Below are 18,630 nucleotides of genomic sequence, written 5' to 3'. Positions count from 1 at the left end.
ACACTGAGATGGAAAAAAGACTTATTTCTACTGAGTTAGCACAACAACCCATAACTTTGGACAGTTGTGTCAAAGAGTAGCCGATTTTTAGTAGTTTTTTCTCTTGACTGGTGTCTCTTGGCTTCAGACCCTTTCTGAAGTCCCTCATGCCTTGTGTATTTGTATATATGGGGGAATGAGAGTAGAGAGAAAGTCCAGGGATGGAGAGAAGACAAATAGAATTAACTCTATATTAGATGGAGTTATGAATGGGTAATGAATCAGGTCCTCTGTATGCACAGAAGAAACTTACCTCAGCATCAGTGGGAGTTTTCATGGGTCTATATATGGAATTTGGAACCCACTAGGCTTTTAAAAATAGACATATCTCTGAAAGGTCAGATACAGCAGTGTTCCAAGTTCTACATAATAAGACATGTTAGTAGAAACATGTTTCCTTCTACAGGGAAAAGGTTATTTACAAAGACTTCTGTAGCTATTTGTTAGTCTAGAATAGCAAGGAAAAACAACAGATAAACAGACATTGGTTGCTCTCTGAAATATAAGCAGAAAAGGACTAGTGTAATATCACATAATAAAGAGCACATCTAGGGATTGTTTCTCTTGAGAATCTTCACAGACTTAGAATTAGAAATAATAGCAATAATAATACGATATATCCATAATTCAAAAAGAGTCATGTACCACAATGTTCATTGCAGCTCTATTTACAATAGCCAGGACATGGAAGCAATCTAAGCATCCATCGACAGCTGAATGGATAAAGAAGATGTGGCACATGTATGCAATGGAATATTACTCAACCATAAAAGGAAACGAAATTGAGTTATTTGTACTGAGGTGTATAGGCCTAGAGTCTCTCATACAGAGTGAAATAAATCAGAAATAGAAAAAAAAAATACTGTATGCTAACACATATATATGGAATCTAAAAAAAAAAAAAGTTTTGGTGAACGGAGAGGCAGGACAGGAATAAAGACACAAACGAAGAGAATAGACTTGAGGACACAGGGAGGGGGAAGGGTAAGCTGGGACAAAGTGAGAGAGTGGCATGGACATACACTACCAAATGTAAAATAGATAGCTAGTGGGAAGCAGCTGCATAGCACAGGGAGATCAGCTCAGTGCTTTGTGATCACCTAGAGGGGTGGGATAGGGAGGATGGGAGGGAGACACAAGAGGGAGGAGATATGGGGATATATGTATACGTATAGCTGATTCACTTTGTTATAAAGCAGAAACTAACACACCACTGTAAAGCAATTATACTCCAATAAAGATGTTAAAGAAATATGATATATCCACATTTTAATTAGCTGAAATTCAGCACTATTTTTTTTTTTTTTCAAATAGGCTTGCCCTTTGCATTCAATAGAGCAACACAATGCAAGCCATACAGTATTTCTTTTCTCATTTGGAATAATTAGAAACAGTTATTTTACTCTCCAATTTAAGGACATTTTTTTCACCCTTAAGGAAACCCTGTCACATTTTTGGAGCTCTCAGTTACTGGCCCATTACCTCGATTTTGTTACAAAGTCTCAGCTTCCTGTGGTATATCTGGCACATAGCAGCATTTCCTTGGATCTGACACTGAGTGAAGAGTGTCAGAGAAGGGTGGAGGACATGGAGACAGAAGTTTCAACTCATGACTGGTTGGAATGATTACTGCCACAGATGACATGCAGAGCATATTGCCAACTTATAGGTGACTTTGTGCACACAAAGACTTCAGCATTGTTCAAGAGACATTTTAGATTTCTTTCTTATTGAGCCTTGGGGTGCTTTAATAAATAGAAGGAGTGGTGCCCATTGGGTCAAAATTGACATAAAGGCAAGGGCAGTGTGCCTAGCTGATGGAAATATTTTAACATAATTTTCACCCAAAGTCTTGAAATGTAAATGATATTCTAGTTGAAGTTTTTTTAACTGAAAAAAAAATCAATGAAACAGAGCAATCCATCCTGGATTGTTGTTGCTAATGAAGATTTTGCTCTTATTTGTCAATTTTCAGATCTTTAAAAATTCTCATCTCAACCCTTCCTTGCAGTGATTGAATACTTGGGGTACTTAACTAAAGGTACCTTCCTGATTCTGATGTCCACATCCAATTCATAATTGAACAGAAAAGATAAGCAAGGCATTTAGATTCTTTCTATTTTTCAGCATCTACTGAAGATCACTAGGAAAGAAGCCAGGTAGAAGAGAGTGAAATAAACAGTTTGTAAATAACTAGTAGAAAATGAAATACATGTCAAGGAAAAGTAGATATTAGTGGGCTAAGAACTAAAATATACAAGGTATATAAATTATTTTGCTTCTGTCCCCAATGATTCTTCTCTTTCCTAAACAGGAACAATATAGTTTCTTTATGGGTAAGTAGAGAGGTTGTCAAAGAAATGAAAGCAAAAACTTTAGCTGTGAGTAGAACAATTGACATACACACGGATTCCTCATGGAGGGAGAATGCCTCTGCTCTGAAACCAGCAGGGCTTAAAAGAAGGGATGGTGCTCTGTCACAATCCCACTGGTCATCTGAACATGTGGAACATGAGGTTTAAAATGTGTGATCTATATGGTGACTTAATACCTAGCATTTCTCAATAAGAATTCATAGCACAGGGAGACCAGCTCAGTGCTTTGTGACCACCTAGAGGGGTGGGATAGGGAGGGTGGGAGGGAGGGAGACACAACAGGGAAGAGATATGGAAACATATGTATATGTATAACTGATTCACTTTGTTATAAAGCAGAAACTAACACACCATTGTAAAGCAATTATACTCCAATAAAGATGTTAAAAAAAAAAAGAAATTTCTCTATAAGAAACAAATTAAAAAAAAAAGCTTTAGCTGTTAAAATTCACTGGTTGCTAATTAGAATTTTTGGGTGATGTACTACACACATGGAGTTTGAGGAAGAACATAAGATCAGTTCTGTGATTATGGTTATGCAGAGTTTTGTAGGTTATATAGATTTTATAAAATGGATTAGTCCCCTTGTCAGTGTTTGGCTATGCTAAGGAGGGCTACGTCCTTCAAATAAAAACTCATATACAGATCACTAATACCCAAATTTCTACCTTTGGGCTAACATTTTGCTCTTGATTTTTAAAAAAATCTTAGTGCAATGTTGAATTGGTCACTTTTTTATGCAAGTTTATCAAACTTTGTCCTGAGAGTACATTTTATTTTGAGGAGAGAACATGGAGCAGTAGGCAAGGAGTGGAAGGTGACAAGAAGAAGGAAAAAAAAAAGGAAGAGTCCAGGACATGGAAGACAAAGCATCATGTTTTCTTTTGCCTTGCCACCAACCTACCAGGTTCTGCCCAGCTTTATATCTGAGTTGTTAAAGACCCTAAGGCAGAAGTTCTCAACCTCTGTATTATTGACATGTGAGTCTTGGTAATTCTTTCTTGGGGTGGAGGCAGCTGTCCTGTGCATTAAGGGTGTTCAACAGCATCCCTGAACTTACCCCACTAGATGCTTATAGGACCTCTTCCCTTTCCCACTTCAAGTTGTGACAATCAAAATTGTCTCTAGACATTGCTAGATGTTCTTGGGTGGACAGAATAACCCCCACGGAAAATAGCTGCCACAAGAGAAATAATATTCCAAAATAAGAGCAACTTTAAACAAGACTAAATGGAGCCTCTGCATGATGGCCATAGGGTACGGTGAAGGGAGTGGAGTGAGAGTCTATTACCAAGCATGAAAAAAAAGGGGCAGAATGCTCAAAACGTCTTGACTAGACCAGACTTTGCTGCTAGTGGGGTTTTCAAATACAGGCCAACCTCTGTTTAAACATGCAAATGATGCAGGGGTGGGTCTCCGTAGAGAGAACTCCCACTTTACCTTCACTGAGAGGCTAGAAATTGAGAGAGATCCAAAGAGTGATGAAACAGTCTGTAGTTAATTTTCCATAAATTACTTTACTTAGTAAAGAGTAAGTAAATTTTTTTGAAGAGTGCTTTTTGTCTTGATATGAATGCTGAGTTAATTTGAAAACACAATTTTGTGGATTATTAGTATGTTAAAATTCTAGGGCAACATTACATAAAAATTTACTTATTTATTTTTTTATAAAACTAATCTAGGCAGGTGAAAGCACAATAAACTTGATGTACATCAGACTCATTAAATACTTACATATTTGATAAGCTCTTCAATAAAACCTGAATTATAGCAAATTGCCAATAGCTTGGTAGCGAGTGCACCCAACGAGACCCATTTTCAGAGATCTCATTTGCAAAGTCAGATTGCTGTGGAAAGTTGAGGGCCCTGAAAGTACATTCAATGATATTATGTTTAAAGTAGCTCATTCTTCACAGAACAGATTACATTGAAATGCCATTTTTGTAAATTTGATGGCTGATGCAAATTTGTGGCAATGTCAACATCATCAGGTTGAGAGATCTTTGAGATGCCGGCAGTTCTTTCTTCAGAGGGAACCCAAAAAGAATAGAAAAAAATAAAGTCTTTTTAATGAGGATTCTGTTATTAAGCACTTTGTAAATGAAAATGAAAATTCCATTATTTTGGAGAACACGTGGGCCAAACAGATGGTATAAATTTTTTCAAGACTTTTTTTTTAAAGAACAGTTAAATGTTCACAGCAAAATTGAGGGGAGGCTACTAAGATTTCCCATGATTCTGAATCAATTCCCTTGATTCTGCACATGCATGGTGTCCCCCATTATCTACGTCCCCTACCAAAGTGGTACATTTGTTACCATTAATGAACCTACACAGACACATCATAATCACGCAAAGTTCATAGTTTACATTTTGGTTCACTCTTGGTGTTATATACTCTATTATATTTGGACTAATGTATAATGACATGTATCCATCATTATGGTTTCATACAGTGTATTTTTCACTGTCCTAAAAATTCACTGTACTCCATTTATTCATCCCTCTCCCCCTCCCAATCCCCTGGTAACCACTGATCTTTTCACTGTCTCCATGGTTTTGCCATTTCTAGAATGTCATATAGTTGGAATCAAATAGTATGCAGCCTTTTCAGATTGACTTCTTTCACTTAGTAGAGACGGTATAATTTGTAATTTTATGCTTCTGTTATGTAAAATTTTCATAAAAGAGGTTTTTTTTACAGCATTCCTATGTATTTTGCCCAGTAAGAGGAACAAATAGAAAGCACCCAAACTAGAAATGATAATGAGGGGTACCATTGTGTCAGTACAATGTATAGATGAAATCCAGGTAAGGAATCAGAAGAACTCAATTCCTTGACTTCTAAATGTGACCTTACACAAATTAGTTAATGCCCCTGAGCCTCAAGCTTCTCATGTATTGCCTGATGTTTCATCATCCAAGTATGGTCAATATTATTGATTTTGGGATAAATGCTTCACGTTTCTTGGCTTCCTCATGACTGCACTCAACATGGACAATCACTGCCCATGAATCCTCTGTATAAACCCTCTTCTCCATCCGGACATGTGTATTTATTATTTTCCAGTTAAAACACATCCATGCTGTTCCCACTCTCCTTCCTGTCATCTTCCCCATTTTCTCCTCCTCCTCTACATCTGTGTATTGAACTTATCCTTTAAGATCTGACTCAAGTCTCAGCTAGAGACAACAGGGATCTATTTCTATGAGTCTGTTGACATTTAGTACATCCTCTTCAGTGTCAATGGTCCACAGATAGATTGTCACTTCCTAGAGGCAGGTGTTCCTGTACGTGCCTAGGGCCTAGACAAGTATTATCACATCATTAGCCTTTAATATGTATGCATCGATTAAATGAATACAAAAAATTAATATATGACCTTCTTTTTCAGTAGAGAATATGTCCACTAGCAGCAGCCTTAGGCTTATAGCTCAAGATTCCAGGATAAGTAGAGATGCTTGTTTTCCTCCTACTTTCTACACGTCAAAGAAGAGCAATCTTCTTGGCCACTTGGGGGTATGCTTATTTCTCTTGGACTGATTTCTGTTGCTAGCGGGATCAAGTTTTACCATTGGACATGTCTGGGTGACCTGCCTATCCCCGTGACCAGAGGCAAGGGGTATGGACAGAAGTAAGATCAATATCAGAAGAAGGCGGTAAGGACAGATTATTGGGAAGACAGAAATATTAGAGATTAGAGATAGGAAGGACTATTACAGTCTGTCACTTCTCCGTGACTGACCTTGAAATTAAATTATGAAAGTAATGAATTTCCACAGAAGATGTAATGACTGAGATTCAGTTCAGCCTAGACTTCCTAATATATTTTAAATACATTTTAATATAACCCTTACTATTGGTGTAAAGCATTTTATTTCTCCCTGAAAGGTCAAAATGATTACAATATGGAGGAGATGTCTTACTAAGTGGTGGTTGTGCTAGTCTTGGAGGAGGGAAGTCAGAAGTGTAGGAGGAACGAGAAGGAAATTTCATTCACTCAATAGCCCTTAAACAGGCAACATGTAGTTTGTCTCAAAGCCTCTTCCATATGTCTGAAACCTACATACTTGAAGTATTGTACAGATCTGGCTGATGGTTTTTAATATCGGTATTTATTTGTTTTATCCTGAATGCAAATGCAAGGTTTCTTGCTCAGAGAGCAAACTTCTTTCTTAGTAACAATAACGTTGCCAGTTCCCTATACCTCATTCTACCTCACAAGGCACTATGATAAGGTCAGATAAAGTCTGCCCACACGAAGGAGGTCCATACTACCTCCACGAAATTATGAAATTATGAATCTGAGAGTTTATATAGCAATTGGTGCTCAGCTGTCTCCCTCCCCTCCTGAGAGGGAGAGAAAAACCTTCACTCTTTAATGTTAATAAACTCTCTCCAGGAAAGGTCCCCAGGTTGTTACAGCCCTTTCGAAAATAAATGAATGGCTCCTGGTTTTATTCCCTTTTGAAATGTAAACACATATCTCTGGGGAGATAAACCCGTAAATCTCTTTCCAGATCATTTCACCATCTTAAGACTGCTATTGAGTCATACCTTGAACCAGGTTACCATTTTTTGCTCAGAAAGTCCTGGCCATGCAGAAATATGAAAATATCTTCTCTATACTGGCTTGTTTGTAAGTAATATGTTCTGCTAGAATTCACACATGACCAGCTCTCTCAGCGTGAGGGGCTGAAGAACCACCTGAGAAGAATACAACTTGAGAAAATAAGAGAAACACTTTTTAAAAAAAATATTTATTTACTTTATTTATTTTCATCATTTTATTTTATTTTATTTTTTATTTTTTGGCTGCCTCGGGTCTTAGCTGTGGCATGCGGGATCTTCGTTGAGGCACGCAGGATCTCTCACTGAGATGCGCAAGCTCAGTAGTTGTGACGTGTGGGCTTAGTTGCCCCGCGGCATGTGGGATCTTAGTTCCCCGACCAGGGATCGAACCCATGTCCCCTGCATTGGAAGACGGATTCTTTACCACTGGACCACCAGAGAAGTCCCAAGAGAAAAAATTTTAGCCTGATAATAAACTTCTAACATGGAAGTGGAGGTGGGATAGGATGGATATAGGAAGGCTCACAATTACACACTTATGGAGCAACATAGTGGAAGAAACAGCACTTTTCTAGTGCCCAATTTTCAAAGTAAAACTAAAAGGAAGACATGAATTTCCAGTTCTGTGTGAGTCACATCATAGACTCAGAATCCTGGGGACTGCAAACATGATACTTCTTTGTCACTTCAAGGATATGAGGGATCAGCATCCATGGTAGTGGCCACGGAATGGCAGAAGGGCCAGTGCTGGGGTCCACAGGAATTGGTAGCCAGGGTGTATTAACTGGGCACAAGTGAGGCAGCAGTAAGTTCCTTTTACCCAGAATCCCTACCATGCCAGCAATAGGTGTTGGAATCAAAGAAAGGAAGAATATGTCAACAATCACTTGAATGGGAACATCATAGAATATTCCAGAAATAGTTTGATTAGGAAAAATAAGAAACTATGCTTGTAGTTGGGATAACATATGGACATAAGAACCAGAAAGATTCTGGATATTCCTATCAAACTGACCACAAAATTACCTCCCCACTTGGTTTGCCTTTCTATATTTTACCTGTTCTCTAACACTAGCTGATTTCTTCCTAGAGAAGAAGCGAAGTCTTTTGTAACCATACCAGCCAATCCCACTCCTCTGTGCCCCATTACTCACTGTCACTCATTAAGCTCCTACTAGGTGTTGCGAACTCTGTGTTTGCCCATTTTTCTGTCTTAAGGTACCTCTCTGTTCTCTGTCCCCCTTCTATTTTCTATCCAGGAGTGTGTGTGTGTGTGTGTGTGTGTGTGTGTGTGTGTGTGTGTGTGTGTTGCTTCCTAATTTAATTTTAACCCCTTGAGATCTGAGACTACCTCTTCATTTCCTCCAGCCTTGATGAAAGTTGAAGCTCAAAAATGTTTATTAATATAAATAAAAAACATAACTGACATAGAATAATACCTTATTTTAGGGGTTTTTCCCTTCCTAAAAATTACATGCTTAATGATCAAGATCAGAATCTTTTAAACTAAGAGCAATAGATTCCTAGCAATTATTTTATTACATCTTAAAATTTAAAATCTCACTGATGCCAAAATTAACTATTTATCAAGCTAGGTTTCTACAAACACTGTAAGCTAAATAAGACATCATGTTCAATTCTTTACTCATTCCTTAAGTTTCAGAATGAAATGTGCCATCCTTTCCTCTTAACTTATAAACGATTTGTGATTATTTTTGAAATGCTGATTTTAAAATGTAAGAACTTTCCAAGCAAGCATTTTCTTTCCCTGGGGAAAGGAATTTGTGTCTAGACAAAAGCAGATGCATGCTGCCTGATTCTCTTAGGGTAGTTATCGTGGACAGAATTTAGAAGATTTTTTTTCCTTCTTCTAAGCAGTCCTTTTTCATCTTTCATCAAACAATTCAACTCATGGGTTATGTATGGCCTTCTGGAGCTTGAGTTTGATTTTGATGTTTGAAATGTACATTATAATTTTCCAAACATGAGTTTATGAAAATGGCAGCCTTTAGGAACTCCCACAGAGGGAACAGATGACTGACTCTGACGAAAGAAACTCCAAGAATATACACAGCATGGAAGAATTAGGACTAGCCAGGAGGATGCTGATGGTTGTCTGGAGAGGTAAAAACAGCTGACAAATAGTCACCAGGGAATAGGGAGCAGATTAAGCTGGGCTCCTTTTGTCCTGGCTCCTAGCTTCCAGAGCTCAATATCTTCTAACTTGATTAAGAGTTATCGACAGAAAGCACAGTGAAAGCTAGTATACCACTGGCCTAGACAGAGAATGATTTCAATTTAGAGAGTTTAAATATTATTTCCATACTCACTCCTCCACATTTAAAAAACATTTGGGAATACTTTACTCAAGATTCACATCCAATCAATCAGCTAATATAAAATAGTAGTATGCATTTGAGGTAGAAGGAAAACACTTTCACAAGAATATTAGGTTAAGCTGAGAGGTTTTTTAGAAATAGTGTGTAATTTGAGGTAGGGAAGCTGGGTTTGATTTTTTTTTTCCAGTTATGAGCTTTTTGGTAGTCTCTAACTTTCAAAGATTTCCTTTCTTCATGGATCTGGTGAGGTCATACTGTAATACAATGTTTAACACTGGCTTTCTTGGCAATGAAGATAAAATGAAAATTCTAACAGTGAGTTTATAAAATCTTGTCCTGAGGGCAGATTTCATAGGAAATTCATTATTAAAAATGCAAAACCATCAGAAGGATGATGTAGTCCTGCCAAGGAGAGAGAAGGGCATAAAAGCAGGGAAATTCAGTTTTCAGATAAATTGTACCAACTTCCCAATTTTCAGAGATTTCAACACTAATTTGTATGCTATTTTCAGTTTAATTCACTCCCACAAGGCCCACTTTTTGGTGATGAATCATGCACGTAGTTGTACTTCCAAGCTCCATCCAAAAGAGACAGGATGATTTTGCCTGCTGTAAACAAAGATAAAGGGGGTGTGGATGGGTAGATACAAAGGGTCATGGTGTGTAGATGACAATTACAAGAAACATTTACTGTGAATCTTGTGTGCTTGGCACAATGAGAAGCATCTTACATATATCCCACTTTTTAGTCCCTTGAAGGCAAGACCATATATATTTTATTTGCCACTTTATCCCCAGTGACTAAGTACAACCTATGTTTATATTTAAAATTGTATATAAAATTTGTAGAATGTATTATTTTTAAACCTTATGTAAAACCAGAAGGCCAGCTGTTTTACACTTGTGTAAACTGAGGCTCAAACTGGTTAACTTGTAAATAAATATAATCAAATATCAAGATTCAATTAAGCTTCTGCCTGAGTGCAGTAAATATACCAGAAACCTAGACCAGCATAGCTGCTACAAATGAATGAACAGAAATTTTAATATGACCTTCTGACTATTTTTACTGTTATTTCTACTTCTGACATAGCATATTCTATTAGTTAGCTATTGCTGTGTAACAAATCACACCAAAGCTTAATGGATTAACATTACAAACATTTACTATCTCATAGTTTCTGTGGGTCAGGAGACCGGCACAGCTTAGTTGGGTGGCGTTGCCTCAAGATCTCTCGCAAGGATGCAATCAAGGTATGGGCCAGGGCTGCAGTCATCTTAAGGGTCAATTGGTGAAAGACCTACTTCCAAGCTGACTCACGTTGTTGTTGAAAGGCCTCAGTTGCTCATTTCTTATTGGACGTAAGGCCTCAATTCTTTATTGGCTGTTCACCAGAGGCTTCTCTCCATTACTTGCCATGGAGGCTTTTCCATAGACCAACTGGCTTCCATCAGGGTGAGCAAGTGAGAGAGCAAGAAAAGGCAAGCAAGATGGGAAGCCAGTACCTTTCTGTAACCTAATTACCAACATAACACCTTATCCCCCTTTCTATATTCTATTGGTTAGAAGCAAGTCATTAGTTCCAGCCCACATTCAAGATGACAGGATCATACAATGGCATGAATACCAGGAAAGAATGGCCCATCTCAGAAGCTGACTACCACACATACATATTTGCAAATGCATAAAGATGGGACAAACAATAAGGGTGATGACTAGCATAATTAAGATAGAATATTAAGACATATGAACAGATCCCACAACATGGACTTAATAGGGACATGTTTAACTTCTGCCATAATGTACCTACTTCCTAGTGCAGTGTCTTTCATTGTGTCTAGACAGAGCTATGCAGTATCTGGCCAGGACGGGAGAGGATAATAACAGAGCTAGATAGTGAGGAAAAAAAAGCCAAGATTGGCACAAGGTGATTGGAGAGGAGAGTTGGGACAGAGAGGGACAGATTTGAGAAATTGTACAGAGAAACAAGACAAAGCTAGTACATAATTCAAAGGTAACAGTGTACATGTCAAATGGAAGAAAGAATCTAATGACATTACTAGGGAACATTTCATTTGACTTAGTATCAGAGATTCAAACTTTAATCGCAGAAGAAGCTGAGTGGTGATGAAAATCATAACCAGTATTAGAGCGAGTGTGCAAAATCAAGAAGTAAAGGTCTGGATAATGCAGGAAATGCTAGTCAAGTGTTTCAACAAGATTATGGCCACTCTTGTACTTGTAGGAAAGCCTCTACATCTACAGGGAGTGCATGGGTCTATAAATTACATACAGTAATGAAATAGCCTTTGTTCATGAGGTAGACTTATAGATCCACTTGATTATTTCTTGTCCAATAGGTAGAAACATAAGCAGCCCTAAAAAGAATTCTGAGCTCAAGATTTTGAAAGGTCCCTGTTTGGGATGAGGGGACCCTAGAACATCCTCTAATGGTTTAATTATAGGTCATGAAGTTCTTTACTAAAGTTACTGAATCAATATGAAACAATGACCAGTGGCTATGGTTTGTCCTCCATCATTTTTAAGTGTTACCAAAGCAACAAATGTGTTACAGCTTCAGTTTGTGTTAGTTCCTACTTCTACACTAGTAAGACTTGGAGCTTCAGACTCAAACAGGCTCCTTTCTAACTGATGATGCTTCATGGATGTGCTGAACTATCAAGGTACACACAGAGTCTTGTAAATGCCAGTCAGACTTTCTTCTGGCCAAATTCAGGCCTGAATGATGGTTTACATAATTTTCTCCTTTATATTTTCTCCTCCTCTTAACCTGACATCTAATTGGGGGCTGTTTGAATAAAATTCCTTAGAAATGTCTGATAGAAACCATTTATAGGAAAGAATCCATTACCTACAGAAACGTCATCAAGTAGTATTTTCCTGATGTAGGGGGATACTAGAGTTGCCCCCACAGAGTCTCCCCAGATTAATACTTTCTGGCTCCAGTTACTCTGATTAACACCTAATTCTCTGCCTAACTTCAACTGTTAAAATGGAAGCATCATAACTATTTGTAATGGAGAGGGTGTGGTTATACTGATTCTTGTACTGGAATTGGCCACAATTCTAACCCGGTCCTAATATTTTATTCTCTTTATAGATTATTTTCAAATGTTCTCATTCTTATTTTTCTGTTTTATATTAACACTTATTAGACTGGTTTTTTCTCTAGAACAGAGACCTTGTCTATTTTTTCTTTTTTATCCTCAGTAATAAAATTTGTGTAAGGAACACACTCAAGAAATCATGTTGGTTGACTGCACCACCACAATTGGATGACCCCTATGCATGCAGATATGCTAGTTTGGTTTTGGTCAACTAGTCAAGGATACAATAATGAATCTTTCTCCATGCTCAGTGGTGAAGCTTCTACTCAAATGGTCCTGAAAGGATTCTGAGCTCAGATTTTTGAAAGGTCTCTCGAGACCAAACCTAGAATGCCCACTAATAACTTGGTTAATGACTCATGAAACTCTTTAATAAAATTACTGAACTAATATGAAATGATGGGCAGAAAGAGAGCGACTTAGTATGTGGAATGTGAAACTTCTCATTTTCTCCCTGAAATACTCGGTGACAAATTATTTCCTTCTTACATCCCATTCTTTCACTTCCCATCCTTCTCCCAGCTGGATATAGCTGTGCCAAAAGCATAATAAGGGCTTAAGATAACAATGAATGAAGAAGAGAAGGTCTCTGCCTAAAAGTGACTCCTGTGGGAAACAGCTGACATACAGAAATGGCAAACAATCCTCATACAGTGTACTAAGTACTATAATAGTGCAGGCATAATTAAGATGCTATAAAATTGTAGAGAATGGCCAACTTTGGAGTGTCTTGGGATTAAGGAAGGCTTCACAATGGCAGTCAATTCTAAACTGGTTGTTGAAGATTGAGGAGATATTCACCAGGGGCAAAGAAAGAAGTACATTTTAGTAGGAGAGAATAAATTGATCATGGACATGGTATGACATGGTGTGTCTCTGTCATATTTGAAGACATAGAAGTAATTCAGTCTAATTGGAACATTTGAATATATGTAGGAATAAGTGGGGAGACAGAGACTGATAGGAATTATAGTCAGGTGTCAGATGTTTGTGTTTATATCTTGATAAAGAGATTTTATAGTCCTCTCTATATTAAAAGAAGTCATTGGAACATTTACAGCAGGGCATGGACCTTTTAGGTGGTTACTCAGAGGCAATGGAGTTGGTTGGCTAGTCATTTCTACTGCCTCTATTTAACCTTGGATTCAGTTCTTATGGTTGTCGGCAGTCCTATTTGCATCTTTAGCACAATGTTTTGTTCATTTTACTGACTCACCCTGTGCTCTAAAATTTCACATCTGAAGTCTCTCAGGAGGATTCAGTGCAGATCTTCCTCACCTCTGTTTTAGGATCTTGATCAACACTAGAACAGGTGACCTTGATTTTTATATGCATACTTAACTCTGATTTCATTACTCCTGGAATATCATCATTCTGTGGCCTAGTGTGCACGCTGCATACAAAAGTACAGAGAGAATTTAAAAGTTTATTTCCAACTTTGATCACCCCTTCAGGACATAAGCTATTAAGAGCAATCCAGGATTTCTGATAAATAACAGTATAGTGGTGTCTACATTTTTGGATGTAATTCGGAAAGCAGAAAGAAGCTTCTATTTATATAATCCTATATCAGAAATTCTGTTAATATACAATGTGTGAATCACAAAGGCAATGCTGTGTTTTGTCCTAATTAGTGGGAAGTAGAATCAGCATCATATTTGAAGTACTTTGAGACTGTTTCTATCTCAGTATTACTTTGGAGGTATTTCATTTTTCAAACCCCATTAAAGTGTTGGAAGAATTCATAATTAAACTAACATCTTAGGTTCTGTCAGGATGGATCATTGTTCTATAAACTTTTGTTTTTCTATCTTATCACTTTAAAAACCAGAGAGGATAAAACTAAAACAGGAAAGAGAGCACCAATGTGGAGAGCAAAGGTATGTTGGTTAAAGAGTTTTAGCAGTTGACCAAGCCCTAAATAAATAAGTATTGAATGCACTTAGGAACAGAGCATGGAAGAAAATTTTCTTAAGGGTCAGACCCAGAAAAACACTGACTTGTGGTAAGAGAAATGGATGTCTTCTCAGTTACAATAAATAAACATCAAATGGAATGTGTTCAAGTTCTAGGTTTTATCAGCTTGAGGAGTAAAATAAGGTCATTGGAATATTAATGCTAAACTGCCCTTTGAGCCCCTATTTGAAAAGTAAGGATTCCACACCACTTCCTCTACCATTTTTCCTCCTTGGAAAATTGATGCTATTTTCTGTTTCAATCTCTTCTTTCTGCCTCTTCTGACAATGCCACATCCACAACACTGTTTTTCCTTCAAAAACCGTACCTCCTAAATCTCCCAAGAGAGATTCTGTACTCCATGCTGGAGCAAACAGAATGCCCTCTGCCAAACTTGGGGTTTCATAGCAGTATTGGGTATGTTTTGGGCCCCAGAGCATCCCTTATGAGAATGGTCCCTTTAGAGTTTAGCTTTCTTCTCTCTCCCTTGAGAGAATCAGGGCTAGAGGCAGGTGGAGAAAGAGAGCATGCCTGCAAGAGAAAATGCAATTCCTGCATTTTCCTCTTTCCCACCTCTTCCTCAGGGTGACCTTGAACAAATAAAACAAAGCAACACAACCCCACTTTCCCTTTTGGACTTCATCAAAGGTTTTCACCCGGAGGGTCTAGAGGATAGGGACTACTCGACTCAGCTTTCCAGCTGGTGGATCTTAGTGGAATATTAAGCATTTGATCACAGTCAGCATTTCTGAGGGTCTTCCTCACTTAATACTATGGATCAAATTGGATTCTATTATGTTTGGGCCATGAGCTAGAACTTTATTTTTTCAGAGCCTTATTCTATAAGAAGAAATAAAGCCTTCAGGGTAATATGTTGATCTCTTTTTAAATTTGGACTTTGAAAAGATTCAAAAATACAAAAGGAACAGAGACTCATATAACTGACACTCAGCTTGTACCCCAAGGTATAACAAATATTATTTGGCAATATCTGATTCACATTATTATTTATTTCAAAAATAAGATACACCTGAGGCCTCCTTAAGACCTCTACTTAATTCCATGCCTCTCCTTCTGCTCTCAAAGGTAACCACTATAACTTAAGGTTACATACATCTTTTCAGAACATGTGTAATAAAAATGAGTATATGTTTAAATTATGCACAATATTCTTGTGCATTTTAAAATTTCTCACAAATGACATATATTTTTAGCTTTCTGTTCCCAGTAAACACTTAGATGTCAGGACTTACTCGATTTAATATACTGGCTATTTCCTGATTTACATCCTTAAGTTCATTTTGTCCCATCCATATGTATAGTCTGTGAACCTGGGGTGCACAGATCACAGTGGTTCCCCCCTGAGTTAGAAGACTCAGAATAGGTCTGGGTTAGAGTCAGTTGAAAGAGCTCCCTTACAGCAGCTATTATCCTCTGGTTTAATGTAACTCTTGTTATTATTAACTCTTGAAATATTCAACCTAACAAAAAACAACTGTAACTCTAGATACACAAAGACATTCCTGTGTCCCCAGTGTACTCAGTCTCCTAATCAGTATCTCCTCAGAAGTCAGCATTTGGCTATGCCCTAGCTAATTTTGCAACTCACTGACTGGCTCTGGAAAGCATCATTTTACTAGATTTTGACAAAGCATTTTCCAAAATGATATGTTCCCATTTTTCATTCCATCTATAGTAGAAGGGTTCCCTTTTTTCCACATGCTCAATAAGACGGATATTTTAAGTTTTAATTTGTTTGCTCATCCCCCAACAGGTATGAACTATCCCATTATTTACATTGTAATTTTTCCACTCATTAGTGAAGTCAAGCATCTTATTTATTTATCAATAATATGGGATTTCCTTTCTGTGAATTGCCTTTTCTAAACTTTTGTCTATTTTTCTATTTTTTCCTTATTGATTTGTAAGAGTATTTATCTTACATACATGGAGGAGTACCAGTCATTTATCAGTTATAAAAAAGGGACAAAAATTTGTGCAGCTAAGTGCTACAGATACTATCATATACATGTGTAAAATTGTTGATGGTCATTATGACAGCTTAGATATCAAATGGAATTAATATTATTTAGAATTTTGAGTTTAGGAAAGGAAAGGAATTTGTAATTTCACTTAAGAAAGATACTCACGTGAAAATGACACATACAAAATGTTTTCATGCTTAAGGAGATCAGTTTCAATTATCTAGATTATTTAGAAATGTAAAACACTTTATTCCCACCACAAGTGTATAGCTGAAATGGTCTTAGTTTAATGTGGTGGGTTTTAGAAATATATTTTCATTTGATTCATATTTGCAGCAATATTCTCAATATCTTCCAAATTCCTTTCATATAAAAGCAGCTTAAAGGCCCAAATGAAAAATTCAAGTAGTATAGAGAACCACTCATAGCAATTTACTCACAGAAGGAAATTCACCCCTTGCCATGCTTTGGTTTTGATAATTTCTATTGAAAGAGTGGTTACTCTGTTTTCCTCTCACCCTCCTTCTTTTTTTAAATAACATTTGACTTTTCCTAGTAGAAATACATTTTTTAAGGAATGTTTTATCTTGAATACTCTGACCCTAGAGAGTAAAGTAATTTAGCAGAGTTTCTCCCACTAGGGATTAGAATGGATGTTAAAGTATCCACAGACTTTGAAAATGAGTATAACGATGAATCAGGCCTGAAAATTCAGAAATGGAAATAGATGAATGACGTTTCTATTTTATTGTCCTTGTAAATAAAAAGAATTGTGCTTTTGGCTTTCCTTTGCCATATGAATTGATTGTTACAAGATAACAGCTGAAAAAATTGAATTATAATTTTCGAGCATCAGTGAATCAGCAGCATTTTTTAAATAGTCACTAAGTTTACTTTCCACAAACTTCCAGTGTGTATATAGGTGTCCTTATTTAAGGAAAGAGGTGCCCACATTTTAAAATGTTCATATGTATCTTCTTGAACATCAACAAAGTTCTGGGAAAATGGAACAAAATCAAATTATCTTTGAGTTCATTGGTCTCTTTTCATAGCCTTTCTGATGGAATATTCTGGGTGTTCCATCTCCCCTCTTACACAGTCTTTTCACAAGCCTCCCTCCACAGCCATCTCCCCACCTCCAGTGTCTCAAGACCTGCATTCCAGACAGAAGTGGAATGGATTGGATCATTTCATTTACATTTTACTATGAAACAATATAGATTAAAGTCTGCTATTCAACCAGCTATGCCTTTAGCATCTAATGTTAGGTCCATATTTATTGAGGCTTTCTAAAGGCCAGATGTCATCCAGTGCATTTGTATGCGTTATCGCATTGAACCCCAAGGTAGGATCTTACTATCATATTTTATATACAAAGAAACAGATTTAGAAGGGTTAAGAAAATGTGGCCAAGGTTTCACAGCTAGGAACTAGCAGAATTGGAACTCAGCTCAGGATAACATGAAACCTGGGCTCACATACACTATTCCACATTACCTTAGGCAGGTTTCAAAAACTTGCTCTGTTGCATACCATCACCATTCAAGGAGTAATGGTTTGCTTTCCTTGCTGAAGGTAAGTGGCACAAAGATCACTAAATTGAATCCACTCCAAAATGGACAGGCAGGCACCCAGCTTCATTGAAGTGTTGGGATACCCAGAGCCTGCCATCTTCCCTAAGGGCTGAAACAAGGGAGCATGAAAGAAAGATTGTCTAATCCACTGCTTTTCACTTTGTTTACCACAGTGATGCCACGCTTTGCTGAACAAGTGGAGGTTGCCATTGAAGCCCTGAGTGCCAATGTCCCTCAACCATTTGAAGAGAACGAGTTCATCGACGCTTCTCGCCTGGTATACGACGGCGTTCGGGACATTAGAAAGGCTGTGCTGATGATCAGGGTATGTGAGGTCCCTGTAGCTCGGAGCTGAATGGAACTTCTAGTAGGGGTCACAAAGAATTTACTCTTTGTTTTTTAATTATTTAGTTTAACTTGGTAAGCTGTTTAGCTCCTCATTTAGTCAGACAATGGGGACTTTTTACTTATAAAGGGATGAGTGATCCCAACAAGCCTAGATCAGCACTGAATATCCTGAAGGGTGATGTCCTGCCTACTTCTTACACACATTGTTGCCTAAATTTGATACCAACTTAGGGGTGCCCCTTCCATTCCCCATTGCTAACACTATTTCCCATTAGAATCAGAAAGCCATGCAATGGAAAGAAATGAAGATCA

The 18,630-nt window shown here is 37.5% G+C and overlaps 1 protein-coding gene across 3 annotated transcripts in view; it reads left to right on the top strand.

The window, feature by feature from the left end:
• The window catches only part of CTNNA2 (catenin alpha 2), a 1,194,816-nt gene that overhangs the window by 1,103,344 nt on the left and 72,842 nt on the right, over window positions 1-18,630 (top strand). For all 3 annotated transcript variants that reach the window (XM_059943640.1, XM_059943641.1, XM_059943642.1), the window contains one exon: window positions 18,144-18,295. In XM_059943640.1, the coding sequence (XP_059799623.1) occupies window positions 18,144-18,295 (152 nt within the window). The remainder of the gene's footprint in view (window positions 1-18,143; window positions 18,296-18,630) is intronic.

Source organism: Balaenoptera ricei, chromosome 13 (genome assembly GCF_028023285.1).
Source record: "Balaenoptera ricei isolate mBalRic1 chromosome 13, mBalRic1.hap2, whole genome shotgun sequence".
Taxonomy (NCBI): Eukaryota; Metazoa; Chordata; class Mammalia; order Artiodactyla; family Balaenopteridae; genus Balaenoptera; species Balaenoptera ricei.
This window is presented reverse-complemented; position numbering and strand designations above follow the sequence as displayed.